At 39.9% G+C, this 14104-nt stretch overlaps 2 protein-coding genes across 10 annotated transcripts in view; both read left to right on the top strand.

Moving 5' to 3' along the window:
- Window positions 1-4310, top strand: part of LOC125327083 (metalloreductase STEAP2) — an 81404-nt gene extending 77094 nt beyond the window's left edge. For all 9 annotated transcript variants that reach the window (XM_048306027.1, XM_048306046.1, XM_048306035.1 and 6 more), the window contains 4 exons: window positions 720-827; window positions 1336-1413; window positions 2389-2512; window positions 3261-4310. In XM_048306027.1, the coding sequence (XP_048161984.1) occupies window positions 720-827; window positions 1336-1413; window positions 2389-2512; window positions 3261-3481 (531 nt within the window). In that variant the 3' untranslated portion in view covers window positions 3482-4310. The remainder of the gene's footprint in view (window positions 1-719; window positions 828-1335; window positions 1414-2388; window positions 2513-3260) is intronic.
- A 960-nt stretch (window positions 4311-5270) lies between these two features.
- CLDN12 (claudin 12) lies at window positions 5271-13771 on the top strand. Its single transcript, XM_048306013.1, has 3 exons — window positions 5271-5349; window positions 7640-7707; window positions 9810-13771. The coding sequence occupies exon 3, from the start codon at window positions 9832-9834 to the stop codon at window positions 10567-10569; it is 738 nt and encodes a 245-aa protein (XP_048161970.1). The 5' UTR covers window positions 5271-5349; window positions 7640-7707; window positions 9810-9831; the 3' UTR covers window positions 10570-13771.
- Window positions 13772-14104: the final 333 nt, after the last annotated feature.

Below are 14104 nucleotides of genomic sequence, written 5' to 3'. Positions count from 1 at the left end.
GAGATTTGAAGACCCTACCTTTGCTCTTTTTACTTCACTCTCTGTCTTAGCTTTCTGTGAGTTACTGAGTAGCTATTTTGGGGGTTTTATTATTATTCTGCTTGTCGTCGGTCTGCCTGAGCTGTCCAACAGCCCTCTCAATCAGCAGAGAAAATGACAAGGTCCCTGTCCGTTTTGGCAGTCTTTGCTGGGCTCTGGCTGGAAGCTGATTGACTAATCAAAGTCTCATTTGAGCTGAAGAGCAGAAGTCAAATTCTTGTATCTTCTCACACTCAGGGGAGCAATGTTAAGAGGGTTTGTATTTGGAGTAATGATACTCCATAGCCACAAGGAACAGCCTTTATTTTCTTTTCTAGTGACAGTTTGAGTTCTGTACAGATGTGGTAGCCTAAGCTACTTGCTTTTCAGAGTCTGTTTTATTCTCAGGTAATAGCTAAATTTTGTAGGATCTCTGCAGAGGTATTATGAGCCTCTATTTTGTACTTTGCAGACAGCAATAAAAAATAGACAGGGAGAACATGAGGAGCACCAGGTTTGTATAATAGCAGCATTTTGTTTAATCTGCTTCTAATGATAGATTGTATATATATTGAAACAGCCAATGCATATTATTTTGTCTGGGTTCTTTTGTTTATGTAAAATGATAGTCCCTGTTGATAGTTTAAAGTACTTGGGTTTGCTTACTGGAAGTATTTTGTTTGAAACTTTTGTTTTCCTAGATTTCAGTAGCTGATCTCCCAGGACTGATTGAAGGTGCACATGCAAACAAAGGGATGGGCCACAAATTTCTCAAACATGTAGAAAGAACCAAACAGCTTCTCTTAGTTGTAAGTTAAATAAAATTTACAGCTTATTGAAATGAAAGGCAGTGAAATAAAGAAAATGCATTTTAATTGCATTGTAGTGGGAATTTAGAAAATCATTTGTAATTTGCATGATTTATGATAAATACAGCTGTAATTCTGTTTACGGAATGGAACACTCAAATGACTAATGATAAATTAAATTCTTAAATAGAATTTATCATGGAAAGTTTCCAATTAATTTAAAACAGTGAAGTGTTTCAAGCATAACAAAAGCGTGAAGTAATTTTTTTTTTCTGTAAGATCCCCATAAGAAGTTTAAAAACCAGACCTTTGAGAAACACTGTATCAGAACTAACCAGTTTGGGCCTCCAGCATCTGATGTTTCTTGGGTGTATAGTTTGCCCTCTGTTATTTGCCCAGGAGTGAACACATGGCTATGGACATTCCAGGGCAAAATAATTGATGGAGAGTACCTTGATACTGTAACATAATTTTACACCACAAAGCTTGTTTTTGTGGACCTTTTCAGGTTGATATTTCTGGGTTTCAGCTGTCTATCAAGACTCAGTTCAGAACAGCCTTTGAAACGATACTGCTTCTAACAAAGGTAAGTTCTCATCTTCCTATTTGACAGTTGTAGTTATGTGTTGAGTCAAGAAAATGGCTCAGTTTTGATCAAGAAGCATTCCAATGTTAGTGTGTCTTCCAAATTTATAAGATAAGGCCAGTTAACAAAGAGGTTCTCCAAAATGATGATGTCTTTATTTTTACCTGCCCAAGTTAATAACCATCCTAGTTTATGTTGGGTAATAATCATAATTAGTTTATAATTGATTCATAATTGATTAATCTATGCAGCATGTGGGATATTTCTTAAAGTCAAGTAAAGGTAAAAAGATACATCATTTTCAGTTCCCCAACCCAGTAGCATTTTAAGAAGTAGAAGTACATGGTTACAGTTAAATCCCTGCCTTGATGCCCTTATTGCATATCCTAACAGAGGAAAGACATTGGGCCCCAGCTTTGCAGATATTCACTGTTTCCATCTCTTAACTATGCTTCTGATTAAAATAATACATAAAAATAATGTCATTTCAAATTTAGCTCTTAACTGTATGATTTAAGTTGATGAATCTTCTAAATTTCAGGTATTGGTGTTTATTTTAGTTTATTCATGGTTGTGATTTTCTGTTACTAAAATGTTAAAGAATTTTAACACTCTCTGAATGATTTTCTTACATGTTGCATAGGTCTGAAGTGTTTCTGAAATTGATTTTGCGCTCATGGATATCAGAATAAACAAAAACCAAAACTGTCATTCTTTTTGTAAGAGGCATTTCAGAATGAGCTAGCCTGTTTACCTGAAATCTGTCTGAGCAAAAAATGACTGAATCACTGAACATTATTTTCTTCTGTCAGACTGCTTTAATATATCAGCCTTGAGCACCTGAGTCAAACTCACAGCTGCTTAGGCAAAAAAGGCTATTTAGGCAATTAAACAAATGAGAGAGGAGATACAAAATTGAAGTAGCACTTGTTAAACTACAAATACTTACTAAGGGAAATTTACTTTTCTTTTAAGGAACTGGAGCTGTACAAAGAGGAACTTGTAACAAAGCCTGCACTTCTTGCCATTAATAAAATGGATTTGCCTTGTGCAAAGGACAACTTGGATGAACTTATGACACAACTAGAGAATCCTCAGGGTAAATGAAATTACAACAATAACTTTTGTCAGAAGTAGTAGTAAGATTTCATCAGGATAACTGCATCGGCAGGGAGTTGTTTGAAACTGAAGTCAGCTATTAAATTTATTATTTGAACATATGTTTAAAATCACTTCCTGCATTTAGAGCTCTGTTTATATGCATTTGGAATGGCTTCACTGTTGGGAAAGGATTGTAATAAAATGGAGATATCCCAGATGATCTTTCTCAACTATGCTATGGGAGAGTCAGTTTCCAGTCTAGGTGTCTGGAATAAGAGTTACCTGCATAGAAGGTCCCCTTACAGGCACTGACATATATAGTATTTGTCATGTGACTCTGGCCTGAGCACATGAAAATTCTGGACAGGTCTATGTAGGTTTACTTCAATTTTGCAGTTACATTGGGGTGAGTTGCTTTCTCTTTCCTGGAGTGTGTAGAAACCAGAAAAGCTTAAGACCATATTCTCCCATAATCTGCAATTTGGGATTTCTTTGTACTCTTTGGAAGTGTATAGAATCTTCTCATGGCAGCACTAAGAGTGGTATAACTGCTGTGTTAGTGCTTGTCTTCTGAGATTTAGGTATATTTTAAAAGATTAATGTAGCAGATAATGTGCATATTAATCGCAGTTATTTTTATAACTGTAATTTATTAAAGTTAATTTTTACATTTAATGGGATTTTATGGGCTTTGTAGTGATACAGTATTTGGGGATTGTACTAACTCTTTCAATGCAATTTTTCAGACTTCTTACACTTAGTAGAGGAAGAAATGATTCCGGCAAATACTCTTGAATTCAGAGAGGTAATTCCTATATCTACATATACTGGAGAAGGAATTGAGGAACTCAAAACATGTATAAGAAAATCCATAGATGAGCAAGCAGAGCGGGTGAATGAAGAATATCGGAAAAAGAAACTCCTACTTTTACAAACTTCCAAAGAAGAACAAATGAATAGAAGCTAGCACTCCTGGATGCATCCAACACATTTTAGTATTTTTACTATGCACATGAAGCCTTTGTTGTGCAGACCTTCCATTTAATTGTTCCCTCTTCCATCATTGCCTGCTTCCCTCCATTTGTTAAGTTACTTGGGTAGGGCACAGTGAGGAAAGGGCAAGTTTTTTTATTTATGTTGGCTGAAGCTTAACAGAGTAAAGACCAAAGTGTGAGCAACTCAAAGCACTGCTTAACAACTGATGGTCCCTGGAGTATTTTTTGCCAAGTGAGAGGAATGGAGGGAATATAACTTGCACAAAGGAGCAAGTTCAAGGACTCTACATCTGCCATGGGTATCAGAAGAACCAAGGGGCCTTTCTGATGGAAGAATTTTCCAGGGTCTGGGGCTTCTAAGGTGAACCAGTTCCGCTATTGTGAAGGCATTGGATTGTAGGGTTTTTGTTAGTTTTAAGGATATAAAGGAAAACGCATATAAATGGCTGCAAGGGAGTGATTTGTAGGAGCACAAAAAGCAAGACTGATTTGTAATGTTCGAGGGTTTTTTGACACCTGCTGGTGCCTACTGTAGTCATCTTAGTTGTATAAATCCTGATTCCAAATTCTCATGTTTAATTTGTGATTCCCTCCTTTTATGGAGTTGTTGAGTTTGTGTTACATTTTGGTGAAGAAAATGACTGCTTCTCAACAGAGCTACACATCTCTGGGAATATTTAGTGTTCTAGATTTTGTATTAAAAGAAGGCACACTTACATTTTACTTCAAAAAAAAATTAGAAGTCCTTTATTACCAGGTATTTTTCTACTTTAAAGCTATTAAATTGATTGTAAAGCAAAACAAGACTGAATACATCAAAGGCTTATAGTTTGGTTTAGTTTTGTTCTGTAATACGTGTATCATACCTTGCTGCTTTAAATTTTGTTAAAAGTAGTCACTGGGAAGAAAGGTATGGTTTCTTATAATGCATTTCTTATATCATTGGTATTGGTTCTTACTGTGACATTTCTCTAATTTTACTGTGTTTGGAGCTAACATGTTTTTACTAAAGCTAAGAATAGGCTGTCAGTTTTTGATACTCCATTTTACAGAAGTGCAGAATGAATTAGGTTGGGAAAGACCTGTGAGATTGAGCCCAACCAATGATTGAACACCACATTGTGAACTAGAACATGGCATTCAGTGCCCTGTCCACTCTTTCCTTAAACACCTCTACCCTCCACCTCCCTGAGCAGCCCATTACCCTTTCTGTGAAGAAATTCCTCGTGTTGTCCAATCTGAATCTGCCCTGGCACAGACTTGGGCCATGTCCTCTCATCCTGTCGCTGGTTGGCGCGGAGAGAAGAGACCCACGCCCACCTGCCTACAACCTCCGCAGGGAGTTGTAGAGTGACATCATCACCCCTGAGCCTCCTTTCTGCAGGCTATTTCATAGAAGAAAACAACATGTTGCATTTTCCAGACTTAGTGAACGCCGTTCTTAACCTTGCACATAAAGAGGGGCATGGGGGTGCGTTTGGAATAAGCCAGCATGGCTTGACTGAAGCTGTCCGCCGTGGGCCGTAGCTGCATGCCGTAGTCAGATTCCGCTGGCCTGCAGCAAGCTGGCTTGTCAGAGGGATGTGTTTTAGAGCATCGGTGTTTCCGGCCAGGGCTGGGGGAGCTCTCCGCGCTCCTGCTTTAAACCGGAGAGCGCCGAGCCGGCGGGCGCGGAGGGGCTGCCGGGACTTGTGGTGCGCGGGCCGGGCCCGCGCTGCGCCGGCGCTGCCGCCCCGCCCCACAAGGCCCCGCGCGGCCGCGGCCTCCCCTCAGCGCGGCGGCAGCGGCGGCCCCGCGGCCGGGAGCGGCGGCCATGGCGTCTTCTCTGCGCGGCAGTAAGGTGAGCGGCACGGCGGGGTGGGCACGGCCCCGGCACCGGGATGGCGATCCCGGTCCCTGCGGCACTTCCCGGTTCCCCCCGCTCCCTCGCGAGTCCGGGATCGCAGTGCGGCAGGCTCCGAGCGCTGTCGCAGGCGGGGGTCGGCAGTGCTCCCCGGGGAGACCTGCGTGTTCTCTCCGTGCGTCAGCTGCTCTTTCCAGTTCAGTCGGTAAAATAATTACCGTGCTCCAAGTTTTTCTTTAATGTCCTAAACTGTTAGCTAGGATCGTTAATTCTAAGCCGGTACACCTAGACTTAATTTTTAGAAGAGTTTTGTAGAGTGTAGAACTGCATGATTGATTCCCAGAATTAAAAAAAAGAGTGGTGGCACTGGTTCTGAACCAGTCCCTTGAAACTGGAGAGCTTTAGGCCTCCAGTTTCTCGTGGCCAGTTACCCAAAACTCATAATAAATTTTAAACTGCTAATACTGTTGTGGATAGTTAGATAATCCGTTTATTTATAAATTGTGTTGATAAATTGTACTGTGGTCTCTCTCCTAGAGGGCTTTCCAAAACAGTGATGGTTCCCAGACTGTGGTCTTCCCAAGGCCATGCAAGGGAACAGAGCTGGTTTTACTCATTTCTGAATTATGTCTGTAGTAGATGTGCTTTTTGTCTTTGTTTCATTTTTTTATCTCGTGGAACATTAATGATTTACCAATTTTTAACCAGCTTCAGCCAACATCTCTTGTTACAGCATCATGGGTCTTTAGAATAGGAGGTAAAATCCGTCCCTGAAGTGCTGTTAGGACTGGTAACTTCTGTGGATCAGATACAAGAGCCTTGCACAGTACAGCTGTAAAATTCTTGGAATGGAAAAAGGTGAAGCCGAGAATCTAAGGCAAGGCAGGGTTTTATCTAGCCAAAGTATGCTTTCTTCCCTTGGACAACTAGTTCAGAAGTGGTTGAGGTCTCTAGTTGTTCAACACCACCAGGGACAGACAGTAAAATCATATGGACTAAAGCGAGGAAGAGAAAATCAAAAGAAACTCCATGTCTGCAGAAATGAGTTGGATATTGTGGAATATTCCATAGCTGCTCAGTATCTTTTATTACAACACAGGTTTCATCATTTAATGGGAGGGACTCTTGGGCTGGGCACAGCTCCCTTTGACAGCTTTGCTTGCTTGTACTAATTTTCTACTTAGTTATGCTGTTGTGGTTGTTCATGGGCGTGAACCTGCAGAGGGAGGTCTGTGTGTTTATTTTGGCTTCAGCTGCAAAGTGCACAGAAAGCTTGAAAATTAGTCAGTAATGTTAGTGAACAAAAGCTGCTTGTCCTAGCTGTGCATCTGCATTTCTGTGTCTTATATGCAATAGCATTCATATTAATGAGTTTCCAAATCTGATGCCCTCTTTCTCACTTAAGTGAAAAAATTTGGGTTCATGACTGTGTTGTAAAGTCTCTTTCTTGCCTAGATAGTTTGATAGAAGAATTTCTTTGATATTATTGGAGGTGATGGAGCCTATTCATACATGAATTTTATAATATGTCAGGGTTTGATATGGGTAGTTTAGAATAAACTGTACATGTTACCCCAACAAACTCGCCTTTAGGTTGTAGCTTTTAACAGTCGCATACTGACATAGTCGGAGGTCTGATGCTGTCCAGTAGTAAAGTGATTTACCTATTATGTATGATCTTAAGAGTTGATCTTGGGACTTAAATGTGGGTGTAGGAAATCCACAAGAGGATTTCTCTTCCTCTGGAAAAGCTGGACAGCCATTGAAAAGGCATTATTTCCTGTCTTTCTCCCATTTCTTTGAAACCTTAGTGTAGAAGGCAGGAAGGAATAGAGAACCACAAGGATATAAACAATTGAGAGCCTGCGCTTTGTTTTCTGACATTAAATAATCATTGCACCCTTTCCTCACTGCTGTTTAAGTGCACCCTTGAACCTAACATCTGAAGTAATCATTCTGTATGACTTCTTACGGATTTTTTGCTAAAAACTTAAAATTCAAAATGCAAACTCTGTGTCTTGGAACACCCATAAGAAAAGCAGTTTTTTGAACCCTTCTTATCTGTTGAGATGAATAGATAGATAATAAGCTATGGAGAAAAAAACTGAGGAAAGAAAAAAAAAGAGTAGTTTGAGTTTTGTTTTTTAAAAAAATTGTAGAAGATGATGGAGTTGGACTAATGCAAACATATCTGATATTCCTAATTCCTGAATTGCAATGTAAGTGCTGTTGCTGAAATTGCATGAAACAAATGTGATGTTGACTCTTTCTTTGTTCTGTTTCTTAGATCCAGTAACACCTTTTTTCCTACTTAGAGAAGTTGCTAAGGTCTCTCTTGATTTGAGGACACTGCTGGTAAGTATGCTGGAGCCATCTTAATTAAGACAATACCTGTTTTGTTACTGTCTTCATCAGGGATCTGAAGCTATAATAACAGTCATAAAGCCAGAAGTAAGATGGGATAGGTCTCCTCTGATAGAAGGGATTGTGAATAACTTGCCTATTTTCAGTAATCTACTACTGCAAATGAATTTTCACAAACAGCAGGTTTCTGAAAATGATCAGTCATTTGTTTATTCCAGCTGGTTCTCCTATAGCTCTGTATTGGAGTATGCACTGTCTGCATGGAAGTTTTATCCAGGTAAAGGCAAGCTCTTGGTGGAAGATCAAAAGCATCAAGCTTGAGGAGAACAAAATTTTATCCTGTATTCGATTTACCCCTCAAGTTCATTTGTTATAGTTCCATTTGCTTGCAAGTTGATTTTGTTGACCTCACCGAAGCTAGGGTTAAGCATCATATTAAAATAATCATGATGGAAATACTTCTCTGGTCCCCCTACTCACGGGGTATCCTGTTAATGACCCACCATCTGAAAAGTTTACTGCCATGAGAAGAGTAGCTTGCCCACGCTCAGCTATCCTTAGCAACAATATAATGCCATCTTTTTACTAATAAGGTAGTTTCTGGCATAAATGTGGTTGTCATTATTTCTTTCCAGAGTGCTTCTTTCGAAAACTGTGATCAGCACTTAATGGTGCCCACATTCCACTGCAATTCTTCAGGGTTAGATGGCATAAAATAATTGCCTAATGGTTTCTTAGGAAACAAATTGGGCTTCATTTATTTCTCTATAAATCAATAGAATGCTGGCTAGCTGTATGGCTTGGTAATGCTTTTACTGTGTTTCCAGTGTACAAGGGAATTCCTTATCTGAAAACTGGAGCTCCCTGGTCCCTGGATGTTTGCAGATATAAAAGGAGAGTGAGGGATCAGATCCAGTTGCCTTTTTGTTTGCAACCATGTCTGTAACCATACAGATACTTGTTACTTGTATATGCATTAAGTAGAACTTTTAGTACTTAAGGAATTGGTTTATGACTTTAGACAAATATGCACATTGCAGTATAATGATTTGAAAGAAATTTCAGGAGGAGTTTATAACTGAATGGCACTCAGTGAGAATTTGCAAAGTATCTGTTCATTTTTAGTACTATAATTCTTAGTGTCCAGCTTCAAGTACACTCTGGGGTGAATGCTCAGTGCCTGTTATGTATTAGGCATCTTCAGAATATCTTGAGCATGCAGAGAAGGGATAACTTGAGTTGAGTCTTTTATTTTTAGTTGTTTGTTTCTTAAAGACCTGTCATTGAGACTGTTTCTCAGCATCTCTGCAGGCAAGAGGCTATAGTAGGTATGTAGACAGTAGTTATATTGAAAAGGAAGCTTCAACAAGCGAGCAAGGTTTAACACTTGCTCTGAAGTAGAAAATGTGAAAGCTGAAAAGTCATCTACTTTCTGTAATTGTTTGTGTGCTTGGACAGTTGATTCTGAAAGGCAGGAGTAGTCTGGAAGAATTGTTAGTTGCTGTTGAAAAATTCATAGTAAATTACTCCACAGAGCCTCCACCACTATCTCGCAGCTCTCATCAACAGTTTGGCCTATATAAAATGTATATAACTGCCTACATACGCATTCCTTGCCAGTCTAATGATGTAGAATTTAAGCCTCTCCCTTTTACTCACGCAGCAGCACGGTAGGAGTGAGCATGCACTCTGATACTGTATCTGGGCTAAAGACAGGGAGCTGCCAGTTCAGGACAGGGGAACTTAAATCGTGCTCAGTCAGCGATTCACCTTCTTCACCTGGACTTTGTAACAACATCCATGCAGTGACACAGGGAGAGAGGCTGCGTAGACTCACACTTTCTTTTTCATCTTGAACACAGTGACTTTAGCAGTCTGTCAGTTAAGAAGTCATAACAGTCTGTAAATAATCTGATGTTTCATTAAAGCATGAATGTGGTAGTGTTACCACTGTCTTAAGCGTGTCAGACAAAGAAGGTGCCAGAGAGTTAGTGCCTGCCAGCTGTCATCTTAAGTTTATGAACCTGGCACAAATCAACTGTAGTTAGTCCTGTGTCCATGATTTTCTTTTATATTTTTCTTTTTAATTGCAGGAAACAACTTCTGTGGGCAAATATGGGCTGCCGGGATGTTCATGCAGCGACTGTACTGGCCTTTCTCAGTGGAACAGCCTCAGTAGCTGGACTCCTTGCAGCAGTTCTGCTTCCAAACTGGAGGCAAATGAGACTGTACACATACAACAAGAATGAGAGGAATGTGACCGTTTACACCGGACTCTGGATTAAGTGCGCGCGCTTTGATGGGAGCAGAGACTGTGTGATCTATGACCCACAGTGGTACACAGCTGTCGATCAGCTGGATTTGCGTGTTCTTCAGTTTGCCCTTCCTCTGAGTATGTTTACTGCTGTCTCAGCTCTGTTCCTCTGCATGATTGGGATGTGTAACACAGCCTTTGTATCGAGTGTGCCAAATGTCAAACTGGCCAAGTGCCTGGTAAACAGTGCGGGCTGCCATCTCGTGGCCGGCCTCTTGTTCCTGCTTGCCTGTGCCATTTGTCTCACTCCGTCCATCTGGGTCATTTTTTATAACAATTATCTGAACAGAAAATATGAGCCTGTCTTTAGCTTTGACATCTCTGTATTTATTGCCATTGCCAGTGCCGGCGGTCTGTTTTTCACTTCCATCCTGCTGTTCCTGTGGTACTGTGCATGCAAAAGCCTCCCTTCTCCTTTCTGGCAGCCCCTGTATTCCCACGCCCCCAGCATGCACAGCTATGCCTCTCAGCCATACTCCGCACGTTCTCGCCTCTCTGCCGTAGAAATTGACATTCCTGTTGTGACACATTCATCTTAAGGAGACAAAGCCTTGGAAGCCAAGTTCTTGTGCTCATTCAAGCCATGAAAACTGCAGGCTTGATTCTCTGTGCTGCCCTGCACTGAGTATAATACTTTGTAGGGTCAAGTTTCCCAAGGCTCAAAGCCATGGAGGCCCAAGTTCAGCAAGTCTGTTGCTGTTCTGGTCTCTGTTACTTCCTGATGACCCTTCCTTTTTTTTTTTCTTTTTCTTTTTTTTTTTTTAACACTGAGCTCACTACCGTCAAAGTTGCTGCTAATGCTGGAACAGAACACTAACAATAGTATGTATCCATCCTTTTGCTTACTGATATCAAAGCAGGTTTGAACCTCTTTGAAATTTGATAAGCTATTCCTAGATTCTGATCCCATTGTAGAACCCTTGCACCCATGTATTGTCCAGAAGCAGGCAATGGAACTGGGTATAGGGGATTCACCGAGTTTCTTGTTCATCCAGACACACATGTTGTAATATGTGATGTCTGAAAAGGGTGTTTGGCAGACTACTTCAGTTCTGTGCACTGGTCTTTGTTTTTCACTGTACACACAGATACCTGCTTAGGAACTTCTGTAACAGAATTAGTGCCAAATTACCCTTTATTTTCAAAGTAGTTATCAGAAGGAATAAAACTGATTTAACTAAGAATGTTGTTCTGTGCTGTAATAGCATTTTGTGAGTTACTGGAGGCTAGAAAGTTTTTGTGAATTTTATTTCTAGTCTGTTTTTTACTAAGTTATCAAATTCACTAGATCTATTTTGTGATTAAAACAAAAAACACTAGTATTTAAAAATTCTGGTTAGAACCTTGAATGTTTTATTTGAAGGCCTTCTTCAAAATGGATTTTCAAGTAGGATATAAAGTATTCAGTTCTAGAGAGAAATGTCACACTGCAAAAAGGATTAGGAAAATCATAAAGAATCCTAAAGACAATGAAAGATTCTTTTGAAACACTGTATACAAGCTATAACAACATCTCTCTGAAAGGGAATTATAACCCTGGGGAGAGATTTTTTAATCTAGATTTTTTTTTAAAGTGTATATACAAGAAACAATGAGCTTGTGTGTTTTTCGGAGTTGGTCTTTATGGTTGATGGACTTTTCATGCTGTAGCTTATTTCATTACTGATGAAGATGTAACCTTTTCAGCCTTGTTCTTCAACACCTTTCAAATTCAGCTGTTTTAAAATCCAGTATTTCCTCTGCTGCCACCTCATAAATGCAGAAAGTTTCCTATTCCTGTTTTCCATAAGATGAGATTTTGAGTTACTTGTGAGCTTCAACTTGTAGCTTTACAAGGATGAGGAGGGATTGTAAATTCCCGACCTGGGATGTCTTTGAATTACTTTTTTCCTTCTAAAATGCAGAGCAGCAGGTGAGCCCTAAGGATCAAACCTCTTCAATATGGGCTTTGACATTACTTGAAAATTTGATGACAGTGAGTTGAAGAGTGCTATAATTAAGGCAAGCATTTGATTCTCTCAGGTTTTGGTAAATTGAGATGTTATGTTTAAGATGTCATCCCAGTAAGGAAAGTTGTTTCAATTGGTGGCATTCTGGAGCTTAGTGGATATTTGCATTTCATTAATCCCAGAATAAATTAGTTTTTCTAAAAAATCAAATCAAGTTCTTTAATTCCAGTTCCAAAAATTCATCCAAGGTCCTGAAAACCATTTAGTTTCCTCCTTTGGGTGTTAGAAACAAATACTGTGCTGGGCAAATCTTGTTCTGTTAAAATCAGTGAAAAAACAGTATGTAAAGAAGGGTTGTGTTTTAGCTGGTAGATCACAGGCTTCAGTGGACTGAGGGAGGAAGATGATCTCCATCATAATTCCCAGAATAGTCAGTAAAGTGACAGGCCTTTAAGACAGAGCACTTGATTAAACAGCGGTCTTAAGGAATTCACGCTGTACACAATAAAGAATATGTAAGAAGATATGCCTCTAAAGGCCTAAACAAGAGAGTTTCATACTCTCTTAGGTTTACAAAGTATGAGAGTATGAAGTATCTTTTTTAATCAGATCATGACTTGCATGGGATTAGAACATGTGTAATGACATGCAAGCCAGTTTTTTGTTTCTTCAAAACTGATTTTTGCTTTACTGTTACTCTGATTGTCCAACACCGTTGCTGGTTTAGCTGCCCTTATCCTTGTTAAGGTCAAAGCAAAGGGGCCACTGGTTTGTGATTTAATGTCATCTTGCTTCCGCATCACTTCAGTGTCTTTTCTTCTTTGTGCCTTGCTTCAGTTATGAGTTGGCCAGTAAATGTTACAGTCAGTGTCTGATATGCTCTTTGAGCCTGAATTCGCAAAGCATTTTGATCATTTTTGAGAGATGATGAATATGTCTCTTGGTGACTTAAAAAGGAGCTGAATTTTCAGCATCTCCAGAACAAGAATGACAGCCTGGCAAACTGTTGCTTTCTACAAGAATATAAGTTTAGCCAGTGTTGTTTTCTGTGCACTTTAATAGCAGATGCCTCTGACAGCTCTTTTGTATTCTGACTTTGACTTTTATGCACAGAAGTTTTCATTAGTATTTGCTGCTGCTTAAGCTGATAACTTGTTGCTTTGAAAACTGTCTTTTCAAAAGCCAGAGATGAATGAGTTACAAAAAAGTGGGGCTCCAGAAGATAATGGATTCCAGCATAGATTTTAGTTAGCAAAAAGACTGTTGTATCATGTTCTATCACCGAAGCACGGCTGGTTTTCTTTTATCAGTGCTGTTAATGTGTTTCTGCTGGATCCTAAGTGAAATTACCTGGAAGTGCTGTGCTGTATTTCCTTTGTTACAGAAAGAGGTGGCCAACCTGTGCCACTCCAACTTTTTTTTTTTTCTAAGGTTGCCATCATGCCCAGCGCCAGGGCTGGGGAGTGGCAGGCCTCCCTGGATTTGGAGAGAACACATGTATCCTGCAGGTGTGTCCGCCAGGGAAGAGCCTCTGGGGAGCAGTTAGCACCCCTGCCTCTGACCAGCTGCACCTTCCTGGGCACTGCTGTATGCAGCACAAACACTTGGGGTCATGAACAGAAAGATTTAAATTGGTAGCTTGTGCAGTCAAAGGTTGGGTGCTCTGGGTTTACAGGAACCTGTATTTTTTCTAGTAGTTCCTGTCCAACTTCTTTAAATTGTGTTTACTTAAGTGTTGGTTCTTTTTATGTGAAACAGAAGATATGTATTTTTAATAAAAGAATCTCATTCAGATGCAGTTTATTTTGATTGATTTTGTGGAAAACAGTAGCTACTAGAATATGGAAGACTTAACCTTTCAGTGTTGATCATCAGACCAGTTCAGATGCGTTAACAGGTTTAAAATGTGTATACTGCATTTTAGCTGCCTAATTTTATAGGACTCCTGCTTTGAGCAAAACTAAATAATTTTTAAAAGCATCACAAAACCCTAAACCAACCCATCTGAAAAGGGGGGATAAGCCATCCTCCTGCCTTCCCCTCTGCTGTGCAGGATGTGCTGTCAGCTGGAGAATGTGCTGCCTGCTGACCTGTGAAAGTCATTTGGGCATCCCAGGGACTTGTG

Source organism: Corvus hawaiiensis, chromosome 1 (genome assembly GCF_020740725.1).
Source record: "Corvus hawaiiensis isolate bCorHaw1 chromosome 1, bCorHaw1.pri.cur, whole genome shotgun sequence".
Classification (NCBI taxonomy): domain Eukaryota; kingdom Metazoa; phylum Chordata; class Aves; order Passeriformes; family Corvidae; genus Corvus; species Corvus hawaiiensis.
The sequence above is the reverse complement of the archived record's forward strand: the minus strand, read 5'-3'. Positions and strand labels throughout refer to the sequence as shown.